Source organism: Pelophylax lessonae (genome assembly GCF_965119305.1).
Source record: "Pelophylax lessonae genome assembly, chromosome: 4".
Taxonomy (NCBI): Eukaryota; Metazoa; Chordata; class Amphibia; order Anura; family Ranidae; genus Pelophylax; species Pelophylax lessonae.
The window spans coordinates 401,842,522-401,861,596 of NC_138771.1; the positions used below are offsets into that span (position 1 = coordinate 401,842,522).

Genomic DNA, 19,075 nt, shown 5'->3' on the forward strand with positions numbered 1-19,075 from the left:
TCATTTTGTACGAGTACAAAAATTCAAGATGGAGTCCATTAATACAGTAGTGGCCTCCCTTCGGCAGGGGGATTTTCTGGCGTCAATAGACATCAAGGATGCCTATCTTCATATCCCCATCTTCACAGGACATCAGCGTTTCCTTCGCTTTTCCGTAGGGGAGAACCATTATCAGTTTGTGGCGTTACGCTTTGGTCTCGCCTCTGCTCCCCGGGTCTTCACAAAGGTGTTGGCCCCGGTTTTGGCGCTGTTGCGACAGCGGGGCATATCGATTCTATGTTACCTAGACGATCTTCTTCTTCATGCGGAGTCTAGACTTGGAGATCACTATGATCTCTTTGCAAGAGTTTGGGTGGCTGATGAACCTGCAGAAGTCATCTCTGGTTCCCACCAGGAGGCTGGAATATCTGGGCCTAATTTTAGATACTCCAGAAGATTGTCAACGATTCAGATGTTACTGTCCGTCAACTGGCCTTCCCTTTGGACTTGCATGAGGGTCCTGGGATTGATGGTGGCCTCCTTCGAGGCAGTACCGTTTGCCCAGTCTCATACCCGAATCCTTCAAAAGGAGATTCTTCTCAAATGGAATCGGAATCCCGATTTCCTGGACAATCGGATCCGGCTGAGCGAGCGGACCAGGGAGTCTCTGGTCTGGTGGCTTCGGTCTCCGATGCTCAGCCAGGGGAAGTCATTTCTTCCGATATACTGGACGATTGTCACCACGGATGCCAGTCTATCCGGATGGGGAGGAATTCTCGGCAGATTATCTGCTCAGGGACTTTGGTCCCAGGAAGAATCCAGGTTACCGATAAATGTGTTGGAACTGAGAGCGATCAGACTTTGTCTGATTCACTGGACCGAGCAGCTCCGGGGCAGCCCGGTTCGGATCCAGTCGGACAATGCCACGGCCGTGGCTTATGTCAATCACCAAGGGGGCACCAAGAGTGTCCTGGCGGCCATAAAGGTGGCCAGTATTCTTCGTTGGGCGGAACGGTTTGTTCCAGCTCTCTCCGCGGTATTCATTCCGGGGGTGGAAAATTGGCAGGCAGATTATCTCAGCCGTCAGATTCTGGATCAAGGGGAATAGTCTCTTCATCCAGAGGTATTTCACCAACTGTGCCTTCGTTGGGGCACCCCGGATGTGGATCTGTTGGCGTCTCGGCTCAACAGGAAGATGCGGAGGTTTGTGGCTCGCTCCCGCGATCCTCTAGCAGACGCGCTGGTCGCCCCGTGGGGGCAGTATCAGCTACTGTATGCCTTCCCTCCTCTCAGGTTGCTGCCGAAACTTCTTCGCAGGATAGAGGTGGAGGGAATTCCAGTTATCCTGGTAGCTCCGGACTGGCCTCGTCGGGCTTGGTACGCCGACCTGGTCAGGCTGGTCGCAGACGTTCCTTGGCGACTTCCTCTCAGGGAGGATCTGCTGTCTCAGGGACCGATCTTCCATCCTGCTTTACGATCGCTGGCTTTAACGGCCTGGCTGTTGAGACCCAGGTGCTGAAGGACAAGGGTTTGTCCGCTTCAGTTATTCCTACTCTAATTAAAGCGAGGAAAGCGACTTCCAGAAAAGTCTATCATCGCACATGGAAGTCTTATATTGCGTGGTGTGAATCCCTTGGATTTCCTCCACGTGTCTATTCGGTGACCTGAATCTTGGCTTTTCTGCAACAGGGGGTTGAGCAGAAGCTGGCCTTGAGCACTATCAAGGGTCAGGTTTCAGCGTTGGCAATCTTCTTTCAGAAGCCTTTGGCTACTCATTCCTTGGTGCGGAATTTCATCCAGGGGGTGCGGCACCTGGCTCCGCCGGTGCACGCGCCCTTGCCGCCCTGGGATCTTAATTTGGTGTTGTCGGTTCTTCAGAAATTTCCCTTTGAAGATATTAGGGAGATTCCCTTGCTTACGTTATCCCAGAAGGTGGCCTTCTTGGTGGCCATCACTTCTGCACGCAGGGTGTCAGAACTGGCCGCATTATCTTGTCGTTCTCCATATCTGGTGGTTCATAGGGATAAGGTGGTTCTTCGTCCAAATCCTTCCTTCCTAAAGTGGTTTCAGAGTTTCATCTGAATGAGGATATTGTGTTACATTCCCTGTGTCCTAAGCCCAGTCATCCTCTGGAGTTTGCGTCCATTCCTTGGATGTGGTTCGGGCAATCAGGGTATACTTGAAAACTACAGACTCGTTTCGTAAAACGGATTCACTTTTTGTGATCACGGATGGCCCCAAAAACGGGTTGCCTGCGTCTGCCGCGAATATCTCCAGATGGATCAGACAGACGGTGGTACAGGCTTATTCTATTAAGGGTCGGGATCCTCCGTTCCCTGTTAAGGCGCACTCCACTCGGGCGCTTAGTGCTTCCTGGGCCTTCCGCCATCAGGCGTCAGTGGTTCAGGTTTGCAAGGCGGCTACCTGGTCGTCGGTTCATACCTTTACGAAATTTTATAAAGTTGATGTGATGGCATCGGCGGATGCCTCTTTTGGCCGCAAGGTTCTGCAGGCCGCTATATGAGGAGACCGTTGGTCTACCTCGAGGGTTTTTTTCTGTTGGGTTTTCAGTTGAGTCTCATCCTTTTGTTTGATGAGCCTTTAAGACTTCTAGTCGGCACCGGTTGGGCCTTCTAGATTTGAATTTTGAATTCTGTTATCCCACCCCTCATTTGTGGCACTGCTTTGGGACATCCCAATTTGATATTAATCAAAGAGGACTGCGTCTGTCAATGAGCGACAGAGAAAATTGGATTTTTGTAAGAACTTACCGTAAAATCCTTTTCTCTTAAGCTCATTGACAGACGCAGTATCCGCCCCTCTATTCTGAGTTGGGTTGGGTTAAATTCTCTGACACTGCTTTGTGACATAACTGACATCCTGTAGCAGAGAGAGAGAGGATATACCCTCTGGGACTGCCCCTAAGGTGTGGCCAGAACGTTTTCTTCTGCCTAGTGTCCTACTCCTGTAGAGGGCAGTATAACCCAATTTGATATTAATCAAAGAGGACTGCGTCTGTCAATGAGCTTAAGAGAAAAGGATTTTACGGTAAGTTCTTACAAAAATCCAATTTTTGAAATTCAGTGTTCTTATATTACCCTTGTGTTTCCTATTACTATGATTAATACTGAAACGAATTGACCTATGGTCATTGTTTCCCAAGTTGCCATGTATTTCTATATCCGTGAGCAGGTCTGTATTGTTGGTAATCAGTAGGTCAAGTACCGCATTGTTTCTTGTCGGTGCATTCACCATGTGACCCATGAAATTGTCCTGCAAAACATTTAGGAACTGCCGAGCCTTGGCTGGATGCGTGGTTCCTTCTGCCCAGTCTATATCTGGATATTTAAAGTCCCCCATTATAATGACATTTCCCATCCTTGCTGCCAATCCTATCTGTAAAAGGAGGTCCGCCTCCCCCTCCTCCCTCTGGTTGGGGGGCCTATAGCATACGCCCAATATTACCTTCCCCACAGTGCCTTCCCTTTGAAGTTCTACCCATAGGAATTCTACCTCGTCCATAGATACATTATTGATATCATCCCTCATATTTACCTGTACACTGTTCTTAATATACAGACATACCCCTCCCCCTTTTTTTCCTTCTCTATCTCTACGATAAAGGGAATACCCCTGAATGGTCACCATCCAGTCATGAGAGCTGTCGAACCACGTCTCTTGTTATCCCCACAAAATCTAAGTCCTCCTCAAACATCAGCAGCTCCAGCTCTCCCATCTTGTTGGCCAGGCATCTGGCATTGGTATACAAACCTCGTAATTTTGACTGGTTGCATATATCCTCATTTTATGACATCCTTGGAGGCCGCAGTGAGTACCCCAGGCGGGCCTAGGGCTGAGGAGAGAGAGGTGTCTGATGTCCCTCAGGATGTCATGAATGCGGTACACACCTATGGCTCTTTGCTTGCGGACCTTTCCACAGAGGTCAAGAGCATGAAGGAAGGCATTCTTCACATTAGGCAGGATATGCAGAAGATTAGAGAGAGGGCCTCGGGTCTGGAGGGCAGATGAGCACAGTAGAGGACGAGCTGCAGCCTCTCGCTCAGGATGTGCACATGAATGCTGCTGGGGTGTCGGAGGCCATGAATAGATTGGAAGACATAGAGAATAGACTCCGCCGCAGTAACCTGCGTCTGGTGGGCATCCCAGAGAAAGCGGAGGGCAAAAACCCAGTCGACTTCATAGAACAGTGGCTCCTGACTACCTTTGGGAAAGATAACCTGTCCCTATTTTTCTCAGTCGAACGAGCACACAGGGTGCCATTCCGGGCTCCCCCACCGGGGGTGCACTGCTCGCCCATTTCTGCTCAAGCTCCTGCACTATAAGGATAGGGATTTAATCCTGCGTCTGGCGAGACAGCAACCCAGGATGGAGATTCAAGGGGCCAACATATCCATCTACCCTGATTTTTGTGGCTGCCTTCCAGAAAAAAAGAGCAAGATTTATTGATGTGAAGAAACGCCTGCGTGCTATACCCTTGGCATACTCCATGCTTATCCGGCAAAGCTCCGGGTAGTGGCGAACGACACCGTCCACTTTTTTGAAAACCCAGCTATGGCAGCTAATTGGTTGGATCGGCACGAACGACACCTGCGTGCTGCTGCGGACTGATCCTGCTTCTCCCTTCTGGACCTTATATCCCTGAGTTTGAGTCTCTATTACTCCTACTAGGATCCTCAGTGGGAACACTATGCACGTATTTTGGTTTTTATTTTTACCTGTTCCAGATTATCGGGTACCTTACCTATTCCTTGGAATGGCAGGGGCAACACGTGTTCAGGCCCAATTCCTTTCCCCCCACACGGACTACGCAAACTGTTCCCTGTGGGTCTATCCTGGGATGCGCCAGTCTGGCGTCCCACTCGTGTCCTTGGTATTGCTGTTTTTTGTTTATATATGTTTTTTTCCCCCCTGGTTTTTGGGGGACGGTTACGGTCTAGTCCCCACTGTAGGTGGCTACATACGCGATACTGGACTGCCCCAGGTTTACAGTATGCCTATATCCTACCTCTGTGCTGCCCACTTACAGTTCGGATGACCATCTGACTGCTCCCGCATGGCGGGGATCCTTCATCCGCCATTTGCCTCCCAATGGCTACTCTGGATAAAACTCTTATCTCCTGGAATGTTCGGGGTCTGCAGGATACCCGGAAGGGTACCGCAGTTTTGACTTTCCTATCCCATCACGACTCCTCTTTCACCTGTTTACAGGAAACGCACCTAACCAAGGACACGGTGAACTTGCTTCGTTCCCCGAGATACCCGACTCAGTTTTTACTCACTACATACTCAATATTCGCGGGGGGTTTCAATTTTCAGCTCTGCCACCACCAAATTTGAGACGTTAGACTCTCAAATTGATTCCCATGGGAGGTTTATTTTCTTGATGGGGATATGGGACACTTATAAATGTACAATTTTTAATGTATATATATATCGCCGCCGTTTACCTCTGAGGCGCTGGAGTGTCTGTCACGGTTTATCCTTAAACACCCCCAGGTACCGGTTTTGGCCCTGGGAGACTTTAATACTGTGTTAGATAAGTCTCTGGATGTTCATAGACACTTCTGCCCACAGGGTCCTAGGGCACTCGCACCCTTTGCCAGGTTCATGGGGGAATTGGGTCTGGCGGATCTTTGGCGGGTTCAGCACCCGTTAGAGGCTTGTTATTCCTGCCACTCCTTGTCCCATTCCGCTTTATCCCGCATTGACCTGCCATTGGGTTCTGACCTGCTCTTTTTCCTTTCCCCTGCTGTCACGTCACTTATTTGGCTAGAGGCCTTTCGGATCACTCCCCGGTGCAGGTTACCTTGACTCTCCCGGGCGTCCGAATACCCATGCACTGGAAGCTGAATCTCTTCTGGCTTTCACGATTTACAAATTCTGAAGGTATACGGGCCCAAATTGAAGGTTTCATAACTAATAACAGACACTCTGCTCCTCCTGGTGTGGTGTGGGATACTCGAAAGGCATTTCTTAGGGGTTTGTGTATTAGAGAGGTGGCTGGTATCAAGACTAGGAGTAGGCAATGGGCTAGAGATGCCAGTGAGGCAGTACTGAGGGCGGAGAAGGCCTATCTAGACTCCCCTACGGTTGACAACCAGAATCACTGGTTGGAGGCCCAGCGCTTCTATCAGGCGATTCAGCAACAACAGGCGGAGCATAAGCGGTTCTTCATCGCTCAGGCCTATTTCGAGGAGGGGGAAAAGACCGGCCATATGCTTTGTTATCTCTAGAGCACCGCGTCCCTCCTCACAAATATATAGGTTATCCCTAACCATGGGCCAGGTTTGTCACTGATACCCCATCTATTTTGGAAGGATTCCGTTCCTTTTTTAGCAATCTGTACTCCTCCAAGGTGGAGTATGCACTAGGGGACCTGCGGGACTTCTTGGAGGGACTGGATCTCCCGGTGCTCGCTACCGGGGATCGCAGGCTCCTGAACTCCCCCATACAGCTAGAGGAACTGCAGACGGCTCTGGCCACCTTTCCTAATTCAAAGGCACCAGGAATCAGATGGAATTCCGGTGGAATTGTATAAATAATTTGGGGGGGTTTTGTTACCAGAACTACTGCATACCATTACGACAGCTTTGGAGGAGGGGTTGCTACCTGCCTCGATGTACGAGGCGGTCGTGGTCATTATCCTAAAGCCCGGCAGGATCCTGGCCATCCTGAATCTTATCGTCCAATCTCGCTTCTAACAACAGATCTGAAAATACTCACCAAGGTTTTGTCATTACGCCTTTCCAAGGTCATAGCTAAAATAATCCTTACGGACCAATCCGGGTTTATTCCCAATCGCTCTACCGCTTTTAACCTTACGTAGGCACTTTCTTAACATGCGGATACCCCCAGACAACTGTGACCGCAGAGCGGTGCTGTCACTAGACGCCTCCAAGGCATTTGATAGCTTTAAGTGGTGGTACTTATGGGCTGTTTTGGAGAGGTTCGGGCTGGGAGCTACATTTATTTCCTGGATTGAGCTGCTGTATGGGGCTCCTACTGCTTGTGTCCGCATCAACAATATGTTGTCCACGTCGTTCTCTCTCTGCAGAGGCAAGAGGCAGGGATGTCCGCTGTCACCCCTTTTGTTTGCACTGGCGGTGGAGCCCCTTGTTGCAGCGGTCAGACAAGATCCCACGATTCAGGGAATTATGCGGGGCTTGGGGGAGGAGAAAATTGTCCTATATGCAGACGATGACCTCCTTTTTTTGGGTGACACGGATGCTTCCCTTACTTAATGGCCTTGATTCACCGGTTTGGATCCTTCTCGGGCTTTCAGATAAACTGGGATAAATCGGTGCTACTCCCGTTGGATCCCCTGAGACAGCCATTGCCACAGGTGCATCCCAGATAGTGGTGGTGGACCAGTTTAAATATCTAGGTATAATCATACACCCTAACATAGCCAACTACGTCAAACGTAATGTTTTGCTGCTATTGCGGAAATTTAAGGATCAAATGGCCAGCTGGATCAAGTTGACTCTTTCGGTAGTAGGAAGGTGCAATTTGATCAAAATGATCTGGAGCCCACAGCTACTCTATGTAGTTAACAATACCCCCCTTTGGATACCTATTCATGTATTCAAACAATTTAACACTGTATTCCGTGCATTAATATGGAAACACCAGACTCCTCGGATTCAATTGGAAACCCTCCAGGAGGCCAAGGACTCTGGTGGCCTGGCGATTCCTAACCCATATTACTATTACCTGGCGGCCCAATTGCAGCATCTCATGGGTTGGTCTGGGGGATCCGATGCTGACCCGACTCGGACACTGGTTGCCTCGGTGCTGCCAGTTGGCGACCTTCTGGAGGCATTGGAGCCGGGGGACTTGGGAGCTTCTCCTCTCTACCCCACGCTAAGGCTGATAGACAGAATATGGTGTAGGACCAAGCAACATTTTGCCTACGGTGGATTCTCTAGACATTCCCGTATACTGAATAACGCTCATTGCCCTGAACTAGCTAAATTGCAGAATTTTGTGGAGTGGGAGAGGTATGGGGTAAGACTCATCACGCAGTTATATAGGGGATGTGTACTAAAGGACTTTCAGACACTTTGGATGGAATTTGGACTCCCAAATTCGCTCTTCTATCAATATCTACAATTACGGCATGTTCTGGTGGCCCAGGCCAGAGATTCCGCTTGGGGTCTCTGCAAGCCCACTCTACTGACCCGCGTGATGGAGTCGGATTCTAAAAGGGGGCAGATTTTGTCCCTGTACTCCAGCTTTATGACCCAGATCTTCCAAGCTATGACTTTTAAGTGTAGGGATGGGTGGACTGAGGATTTGGGCGCTATTTCTTGTGGGCGGGCATCCTTGATAATGTTCTCAAGGTATCCCTGTCCTCCTCACAGAAGCTTACACAATTATGTATCCTTCATCGCACTTATCGTACCCCTGAACGGTTGCATAAGTGGCACAGGAGAGATTCCCCTCTGTGCCCTCGATGTAAAATTCACACAGGAGCTTTGCTCCATATGCTGTGGCATTGCCCCAAACTACACTGTTACTGGACGGCAGTGATGCAATCCATCAATTCCATTTGGCAGTTGACTTTACCCATGGACCCTAAGCTATGCCTTCTGGGTTGGCTGGATGAAGAACTTTATGCCCCGGTTGTACACACTGCCGTCCTTAGGCTACTGTTCCTTGCTAGGAAGCGCTTGGCGAGGAAATGGATTTCACCGGTTGCCCCAACGCATGCGGAATGGGTGGCTGAGGTGAACATGATTTTAGGTAGGGAGAATCTCACCTATAAACACAGAGGCAGTGTATTGAAATTTGAACGTATCTGGGCACCATGGTTTAATGTTCCTGGGCTTGCTCCTCTGCAACTGGTTACTAACAGGATTATGGGAGGGGTGACAACCACTGTTTAGGGATGCAGTTTTGTGCATTAAGGTGCTGGCCGAGGGTGTGGGGGACGGGAGGTATGGAGACTATAATATTATCTGCACATCATATTCTGTGCGGTGAGGTTTCACAGATGAGCGTATGGGGGCAGTTCACTCTCAGCTTAGGGGCTTCTCTCTTTCTCTTTTGTTTGTTGATTCTTTTCTTTCTTTTCTTTTTTCTTTGTCCTCCTTTTTTCGATCTATTGGGTTCAGAGCTCTATTCCCAGATGCACTTTGTCCCAATATGGGTGGTTATTAATAACTTGTTCAGGCGCTCCCTGCCCCCGCTGTCATCCCCTGGGCGGATTCTGTCCTATACATTCTGATACAGGTACACATAGTAATTATGTGGGTGGGGGCTCTGGGGCTTGTGGGGCTCGGATGAGCCAGGTATGTGCATCACACTATACTGTGCTATAGATTACTTAGTTATCTATATGTTGCGATGTAAGCAATATTTGGAACAATTTGTTTCGAATGGTAGTGTTACTTTGGAAGATATATAAGGGGTGATGTTTAGCCTCACTGTTATGATGTACTGGCTCTGTTCCGTAATGTTGGGAGTTCTCAGTGCTATTTCTTTTATTGTTTGTTTTCGGTTTTCTTTGAATGTTTCTTGTTTGTCTTAAAAGAAATTTCAATAAAAATGATCTGAGTAAAAAAAAAAAAAGTTTGGAAGTTGTACATTACTTGGTCTGGGGGGGGGGGTGTTCCCCTCGTTCCTTTTCGGTATCGCGTCTGTTGGAGTTTCCACAAAGAGGTGTAGATCAGTGTTTGGCCCTGGGCACCATTAGGGGCCAGATTTCAGCCTTGGCAATTTTCTTCCAAAGGCCGTTGGCCAAAAATTTCTTGGATCACATCTTCGTGCAGGGAATTCGCCATTTGGCTCCTCCGGTACAGTCCTTGGTTCCCCCGTGGAATCTTAATCTTCAAAGTTTTGCAGGCCGCTGAGGTAGAAACTTCTACCTCCTGAGGGTGTTTTTTTTCTGGAAGGTGGATTCCTGTTGTTCCTGGTTGAGCTCCTGGTTTACCTGGTTGGCTAAGTTTAACCCTTTTTTTGGGGGGGAAATATGTTTATTGAAATTCAACATAATTCATTAAAGGGATTAAAATCCTTTTCTCTGATGTTCATTAATGGACACAGAACCCACCCCTCTGTGGAGTTGGGTTATGTATTCTTCTGACACTAGTTACAAAGCGGGAGTTCCTAGAGCAGGAAGTGGGAGTATACCCCCCTGGGACTACCCTCTAGGCATAGTCAATCTTTGTTAACCCTTTTCTGCCTGGTGTCCTACTCCTATATGAAGCTGTGTCCGTCAATGAACATCAGAGAAAAGGATTTTATGGTAAGACAAAAATCTGTTTTTCTCTTACGTCCTCTGACAGTCACCGCCTACTCATACAATCTGCACGTCTGGGTATTGGCCTTCTCCACAGGAGTAGGCAGAAGATTTTGTTAGAATATTCACAAAAACTTTGTATAGACACACCTACAGGGGGCTGTCCCTCTGGTCCAATACCCCTAGCTAGCCTCATTCCCAATTCAGTTTGCTGCTGCCTAGCTTAGGAGTAGGCTGGCTTTTACCTGGCTGAGGCTGCGGTCTCAGCCTTTTTCTTTTTATTTTTTCTCTCTTGAAAAGTGTTTTTTCTTTTAAAAAGATAGCTTTTTATTTGTTCCTGCGCTTAGTTAGTCAGATTTCGGATGACTACAGCGTTTGCGGAGCTGGGAATCGCACTGGTTATTCTAGAGCCTTATGGAATCCCAGCCTGCCATTGATGGTAAGCAGGTTATGTGTACGCCCAGGCCTCGCAAACGAATATGTCCCTGACCTCAGGGTCGAGCCTGCAAAGTTGCTATTTTCGCTGGGATGTCTCAACTGCGGTACACTGCGTGTTGCTAGCGTCCCCTTCGGCTAACGGCACCACCACCCAGAGTGGGAGGCTTCCTGTCACAGAGCGGTACCCACGTTTTCGCTGGACCGGTGAGTACCATGCTACCCCTCTGTCTCTGACATTTTCTGTCAGGGTGTGTATGTGGGCCCTCTGTTTTATGGGGATGGCAGTTCGTTATTGGTTCTGTAATGTCCCCCTCATGTCTGTAGGTGCGGTCCCTGTGTGTCCCTTCCCGGTCACTGCGGGGGCGCTGTAGCGGCTCCGCCGTTGTAGGGGGGGTGCGGGGTTCAACTATGGCCCTGAGGTGGTTGTGAACCTATTTGGGGTACAGTACATGATGCGTGGGGGCCGCAATCGGCGCAAAACCGCGCGGCCGCCATTTTAGGTGTGGGCAGGCTGTCTGGCTTCATTGTGAGGGCAGCAGCCATTTTCTGCAATGCTGTTGGCGCTGATCGGGCGCCATCTTTAGTGTGGGCACAATGTCCTTATGTGGACAGCGGCCATTTTCCCAGAGCTTTCCCCATAGACTTGCATAAACCATTTTTTTGTGGCTCAGGGCTGTGTCTGTCTCTAGAGGCGTGAGGTCACTTCCTCTTTCTTTCACATGCAGATCGATTCAGCAGCGTGTGACAAGTATAGCTCACTGTGGGGGGATTTTATCGTTTCCTGGCCTGCATTCCTGCTAGCATTCATTTTTTGCAGTTTACTTGCTCTTCATTGTGGTGCATTTGCGGTGGGGACCGCGGAAATCGCCGATTTAAAGGGCCAGCGTCATTTAAAATTGAGATTGCTATTATGGAGTCCCAGGATAGCAAATTCCCCCCAGATCTGGTGGAAGGTTCAGGTACTCCTGAATCCTCTGCTATAGTCTCACTTACTGCTGCACTTGCGACTTAAGCGTCAAAAGTGGATTTGTTGATGTCTGACCGGGCTTCTAAGAAAAGGCCTATGCCCTCTGTCTTCTGGTTCAGAGCCAGAGTTGGTTGCCACGGACAGCGTACTCCCTGAAGGGTCTCAGTCCTCTGTCGGATGGGGAGGAGGATTCCCCCTCCGGATCAACAGGGGAACGCGCTGCGGTGTCTGCGCTTATTAGCTCTGTTAAGGACACTTTAAATTTAGATGATGAGCCCCACCTGTCGGGTAAGCGATCTTCCTTTGGGACCCGCAAAGCCCAAAAGTCGGGTCAGGTTTTTCCTTGTCCCACAGAGATTCTCGATACCGTGAAGGAACAATGGCGTCATTTAAAATGTAATTTTGTGGTGCCCAAGAGGTTTCAGTACCATTATCCCTTTGCGGATCCGGTGGACTCTCGCTGGACTGCAGCTCCTAAGGTGGACCACACTGTGTCCAGGTTAAACAAAGCCACTTTAATGCCCGCGGAAGATTCTCCGGTGTTAAAAGACCCGGCAGATAGGCGGGTGGAAACTCTTACCTGCCACATCTACCTAGTAGCGGGTTCCTTGCTAAAACCAGTGTTCTTTTCAGTAATGGTCTCAGGCTGTTGTGGAGTGGGCTAAGGCGCTTAAGCGCACTCTGATTGCTGACTCCGCCTCTCCTGCTGAGCTGGAGATGGTGGATCAAATAGGTCAGGCTGTTTTATACCTGTGTGACCGGACTTGGATGAGGCCCCTTTAGTTGCACGACTTTCTGCAGTCGCAGTTATGATTCGTCGCATCGTTTGGTTAAAAAGCTGGTCAGCCGACCAGTCTTCCAAGAAGACAGTGTCTGACATCCCTTATGCGGGGAGTCATCTTTTTGGGGACTCTCTGGATGAACTGGTTAAGGGGATCACTGGGGGCAAGAGCACTCTGCCTCAGGTGTCCAGGGGAAAATCTTTCCGCGGTAAGCGGGGTCCCTCCTTTAAACCTAACCAGGGGTCCTTTCGTGCCTTCAAGGCACAAGACAAAGGCAAGTCCTTCAAGGCCTCTGGTGGCCAGAAGAAGCCTTGGGCGGGCAAGTCAAAAGCCGCCCACACTGGCACGGCGGCTCAGTCCGCCTCGACCTGAAGGGGTGCCCTCACCCGTTTCCGGGGTGGGGGGGACGTCTGCGCTGTTTTCCCGAGCCTTGGCTGGCCAAGATTCAGGACAGGTGGGTTCAAGAACTCATTAGGTTTAGGGTACAAGATCGAGTTTCGATCACGCCCAGTAGACAGATTCTTTCCCTCAAACCTTCATTTGACCCCAGATCGTTTCCGAGATCTCCATCTGGCGGTTCAGGATCTCCTCGCCCAAGGGGTGGTTGTCCCGGTTCCACAGCGGGACAGGTTTCGGGGTTTTTACTCGCATCTGTTCACAGTGCCCAGAAAGGAGGGCAAGGTGCTTTCGATTCTGGACTTAAAGTTTCTAATCCGCTTTGTGCGGGTCCAGAAATTCCGAATGGAGTCCCTCCCGTCGGTGGTGGCATTTCTGAGTCCAGGGGATTTCCTGGCTTCCATCGACCTCAAGGATGCGTATCTACACATCCCTATTTTCGAGGGTCATCGAAGGTACCCCCGATTCGCAATAGCGGAGGAGCACAATCAGTTTGTGGCGTTGCCTTTCAGCCTCGCTTCGGCTCCAAGGGTTTTTACCAAAGTTTTGGCTCCTGTTCTAGCCTTGTTGCGGGTACAGGGGATTGCCATCCTAGGTTACCTGGACGATCTCCTATTAAGGTCGAGCTCCAGTGCCTCTCTGTTGCGCGATCTGTCGTTCACGGTTCAGACGCTCCAGGAGTTCGGGTGGACCATCAATTTTCAGAAGTCGACGTTGTCCCCTTCTGTTCGCCTCCCTTACCTGGGGATGATTCTGGACTCCGCCCAGGCGAACGTCTTTCTTCTGGAGGACAAGCTCCGGATCCTGCAGGATAAGGTCAGGTCCCTCAGGAACGAGTTCTCCTCGCTTCGGACCTGCATGCGGTGCCTGGGCTTGATGATGTCGGCCTTCAAGGCGATCCCATTTGCAAAGTTTCACACGAGATCTCTTCAAGTGGAGATTCTTGTCCGGTGGGACAGACATCCTCAGTCTTTGGAAAGGAGGATTGCTTTGAGCCCCCAAGTCAGATTGGATCTCCTGTAGTGGCTACAGTCTCCGGCTCTGAAGGAAGGCAAGTCCTTTCCGTTGCTATGGACTGTGGTCATCACGGATGCCAGCCTGTTGGGCTGGGGTGGAGTTCTGGGCAAGTTGTCTGCCCAGGGCACTTGGTCGGAGGGGGAATCCTGTCTGCCGATAAATGTCTTGGAACTGCGTGCAATCAGGCTCTGTTTGCTCCGTTGGTCGGATCGTCTTCGGGGCTGCCCAGTGCATGTGCAGACGGACAATGCAACTGCGGTGGCTTACATCAATCGCCAAAGGGGCACCAGGAGTGCCGGGGCGGCCAAGGAAGTGGCCGAGATTCTGTCATGGGCCGACAATTTCTGCAGTTCACATTCCAGGTGTGGAGAACTGGCAGGCGGACTATCTGAGTCGCCAGACCCTGGACCAAGGGGAATGGTCACTCTACCCGGAGGCATTTCAGATGCTGTGTGCACGGTGGGGATCCCCGGACGTGGATCTGTTCGCGCCTCGTCTCAACAACAAGGTGGGAAGGTTCGTGGCAAGAACGCGCGACCCTCTGGCGGACGCCTTGGACGCGTTGATAGTGCCTTGGACTCGGTATCGGCTGATTTATGCCTTTCCCCCTGATTCAGTTTTCCAGATTCCTTCGCAGGTTGGTCTCGGAACCGAGGTTGGTGATTCTGGTGGCCCCAGACTGGCTGCGCCGGTCTTGGTACGCGGACATCATGCACCTGGTCGTAGAGCCTCCCTGGTGGCTACTGCTAAGACGATCTTCTGTCTCAAGGGCCGATCTTCCATCCTGCTTTACAGTCGCTGGCTTTGACGGCGTGGCTGTTGAAAGCCAGGTCTTGAGAGACAGAGGTCTCGTCGGCGGTCATTCCTACCTTGCTTAAGGCCAGGAAGGCCTCCTCAGATAAGATTTATTATCGTATCTGGAAGGCTTATTTCGCCTGGTGCGAGTCGCAGGGGTTCCATCCACGCTCCTTTTCGGTGGCGAGAGTGTTGGCTTTCCTGCAAACTGATGTGGAGCAGCGTCTTGCGCTGACCACTATTAAGGAGCAGTTGTCTGCACTGGCCATTCTGTTATCAGCGCCCTTTGGCGTCGAATTCCTTTATCTGCACCTTCATTCAAGGGGTGCGTCATCTGGCTCCCCCTAGGAGGGCTCCTTTGCCTCCTTGGGACCTGAATTTGGTTCTGTCCGTTTTGCAACGTCCTCCCTTTGAGAACATCCGGGAGATTGCTCTGCCGGTGCTTTCATGGAAAGTTGCCTTTCTGGTGGCGATCACATCTGCTCGCAGAGTGTCAGAGTTGGGGGCCTTGTCTTGCTGCTCCCCCTATCTGGTTGTTCAAAGGGATAAAGTGGTCTTGCGACCTCATCAGTCCTTTCTGCCGAAGGTGGTTTCTGACTTCCATCTCAACGAGGACATTGTCTTACCTTTGATGTGTGCGAAGTCTACGCATCCCAAGAAGTTTGCCTTGCATTCCTTGGATGTGGTCCAGGCGATCAGGGTTTACCTGTCATCTACTGAATCCTTCAGAAAGTCGGATTGTCTTTTTGTCCTTCCTGAGGGACCTCGGAAGGGTACGGCTGTGTCTGCGGCAACCATTTCTAAATGGATCAGGCAGATGATTGTGCAGGCCTATTCAATTAGGGATCAGGTTCCGCCTTTCCCTGTCACAGCGCACTCTACCAGAGCGGTTAGTGTGTCTTGGGCTTTCTGCCATCAGGCGTTGATGACGCAGGTGTGCAAAGCAGCGTCCTGGTCGTCCGTGCATACCTTTACAAAATTTTACAAACTTGATGTCTTGGCATCAGCGGATGCCTCTTTTGGCTGCAAAGTCTTGAGTGCGGCAGTGCCTTAGCGGGGACAGGATAGTTTTTTGACCTGTCTCCTCCTGTTAGGGTTTTTTTCCCTTTCTTTGTTTTCCTGGGCTTTCGCTCCTGTTGAGCTTTCTTGTTGCCCAGTGTTTACCTTTCTGGTTCAGAAAAGGTTCTTTTCTCTGACCTGAGTGCTGCGTTGCCTTTTTTGACGCGTTTTTCCCACCCCTCACATCTACACTGCTTTAGGACGTCCCAGACGTGCAGATTGTATGAGTGGGCGGCGACTGTCAGAGGACGTAAGAGAAAATATAATTTTTGTAAGAACTTACCGTAAAATTATTTTCTTTGAATCCTCTGACAGTCGCCGCCCCCCGTCCCACTTTTGGGGTTTGTGGATCTCTAAACTGCTTACTACCAAACTGAATTATGAATAAGGCTAGCTGGGGGTATTGGACCAGAGGGACAGCCCCCTGTAGGTGTGTCTAGACAAAGTTTTTGTGAATATTTTAACAAAATCTTCTGCCTAGCTTACTCCTGTGGAGAAGGCCAATACCCAAACGTGCAGATTGTATGAGTGGGCGGCGACTGTCAGAGGACTTTTTTCGTCAGAATTGTCGCTATTTTTTTGTTTATAGCGCAAAAAATAAAAATCACAGAGGTGATCAAATACTACCAAAATAAAGCTCTATTTGTGGGGAAAAAAGGACATCAATTTTTTTTGGGTACAGTGTCGTCCGACCGTGCATTTGTTAGTTAAAATAACGCAGTGCCAAATCGCAAAAAATGGCCTGGTCATTAGGGGGGAAATCTTCTGGTCCAGAAGTGGTTAAGATAAAAAAATGTTTTTTCCCTTTAGAACCATTTACACTGAAATGGAACCCTCCATATTTCTGTCATATATGAATGTATATAATTTTCACACTGTGCTTGCTCTTCTGTATATTTGCTAAGAGAAATATGTAGATTAGCTACTAGAGGGCAATCTGTATTATAATCAGAAGAATGGAATTTACTAACTTTTTTTTTTTTTCCTCCAGTCTCTTCTTGATGAACCAAATCCTAATAGCCCTGCGAACAGTCAAGCCGCACAACTTTATCAGGAAAACAAACGCGAATATGAAAAAAGAGTGTCTGCTATTGTTGAGCAAAGCTGGAACGATTCCTAATATTCTGCGCATCACCTTTTTTGTGTACAGTATAATTTCATAAGAGACAGAAATGGAGGTACTACAAATGCCACAAGATTAAAAGTTTTAAATACGTTGATGGCAGACACCGAATTCTCCAAGTTTCCTCCATTGTTGTTCATGTTTGGAAACTGCAAAAGCTTGTGTATCTCGTGTATTTTTTACTGCATGTTGTGCATGGTTTAAAAATAAGTTATTGCTACATTTGTAATATATCCGGTTTGTATTTTTTCTTCTCATTGAGGTATAACATTGGCATGGAGTTTCCATGAAAATACACATTTTGTAAATCTTTTTTTCTTTTCTCTCCCAAAAAAATTGAATGCTTCCGTTTTGTGACTGTTTTTTCTTTTCTTTTTTAATAGCAGAAGAGCTCCTTTTAGTTTTTGATTTTAAATTAACTTACAATAGAGTTGAGATATACAGTGTATATAGGGGTGTGTGTATAATATATGTACAGTATCTCACAAAAGTGAATACACCCTCACATTTTTGTAAATATTTTATTATAGCTTTTCATGTGATAACACTGAAGAAATGATAACAAGTTTAGGGCGCTGATAAAATATAAGGTGTGTAGTGTAACCCAAAACACTTATTTTTAGATGAGGTACAATTAATAGGCTCACACTAAAATAATCACAATTGAATATATAAAGTGATATTTAGTGATAAAGTGCCAGTGCTCAAAGTAATATTTCTTATAAAACTTTATAAATACAGTGCCTTGCGAAAGTATTCGGCCCCCTTGAACTTTGCTACCTTTTGCCACATTTCAGACTTCAAACATAAAGCTATAAAATTGTAATTTTTTTGTGAAGAATCAACAACAGGTCGGACACAATCATGAAGTGGAACGAAATTTATTGGATTTTTCAAACTTTTTTAACAAATAAAAAAGCTGAAAAATTGGGCGTGCAAAATTATTCAGCCCCTTTACTTTCAGTGCAGCAAACTCTCTCCAGAAGTTCAGTGAGGATCTCTGAATAATCCAATATTGACCTAAATGACTAATGATGATAAATAGAATCCACCTGTGTGAAATCAAGTGTCCATATAAATGCACCTGCACTGTGATAGTCCCAGAGGCCCGTTTAAAGCACAGAGAGCATCATGAAGAGCAAGGAACACACCAGGCAGGTCTGAGATACTGTTGTGGAGAAGTTTAAAGCCGGATTTGGTTACAAAAAGATTTCTCAAGCTTTAAACATCCCAAGGAGCACTGTGCAAGCGATAATATTGAAATGGAGTATCAGACCACTGCAAATCTACGAAGACCTGGCCGTCCCTCTAAACTTTCAGCTCATACAAGGAGAAGAGGAGAAGACTGATCAGAGATGCAGCCAAGAGGCCCGTGATCACTCTGGATGAACTGCAGAGATCTACAGCTGAGGTGGGAGACTGTCCATAGGACAACAATCAGTCGTATACTGCACAAATCTGGCCTTTATGGAAGAGTGGCAAGAAGAAAGCCATTTCTTAAGGATATCCATAAAAAGTGTTGTTTTAAGTTTGCCACAAGCCACCTGGGAGACACACCAAACATGTGGAAGAAGGTGCTCTGGTCAGATGAAACCAAAATCGAACTTTTTGGCAACAATGCAAAACGTTCTGTTTGGCGTAAAAGCAATACAGCTCATCACCCAGAATACACCATCCCCACTGTCAAACATGGTGGTGGCAGCATCATGGTTTGGGCCTGCAGGGACAGGGAAGATGGTTAAAATTGATGGGAAGATGGATGGAGCCAAATACAGGACCATTCTGGAAGAAAACCTGATGGAGTCTGCAAAAGACCTGAGACTGGGACGGAGATTTGTCTTCCAACAAGACAATGATCCAAAACATAAAGCAAAATCTACAATGGAGTGGTTCACAAATAAACTTATCCAAATGTTAGAATGGCCAAGTCGAAGTCCAGACCTGAATGCAATCGAGAATCTGTGGAAAGAACTGAAAACTGCTGTTCACAAACGCTCTCCATCCAACCTCACTGAGCTCGAGCTATTTTGCAAGGAGGAATGGACAAAATGTTCTGTCTCTCGATGTGCAAAACTGATAGAGACATACCCCAAGCGACTTACAGCTGTAATCGCAGCAAAAGGTGGCGCTACAAAGTATTAACTTAAGGGGGCTGAATAATTTTGCACGCCCAATTTTTCATTTTTTTATTTGTTAAAAAAGTTTGAAATATCCAAAAATTTCGTTCCACTTCATGATTGTGTCCCACTTGTTGT

At 48.3% G+C, this 19,075-nt stretch overlaps 1 protein-coding gene across 2 annotated transcripts in view; it reads left to right on the forward strand.

Annotated features, from left to right (window-relative positions):
* The window catches only part of UBE2B (ubiquitin conjugating enzyme E2 B), a 267,642-nt gene extending 250,504 nt beyond the window's left edge, over positions 1-17,138 (forward strand). For both annotated transcript variants that reach the window (XM_082252702.1, XM_082252701.1), the window contains one exon: positions 16,689-17,138. In XM_082252702.1, the coding sequence (XP_082108828.1) occupies positions 16,689-16,817 (129 nt within the window). In that variant the 3' untranslated portion in view covers positions 16,818-17,138. The remainder of the gene's footprint in view (positions 1-16,688) is intronic.
* The last annotated feature ends 1,937 nt before the right edge of the window (positions 17,139-19,075 follow it).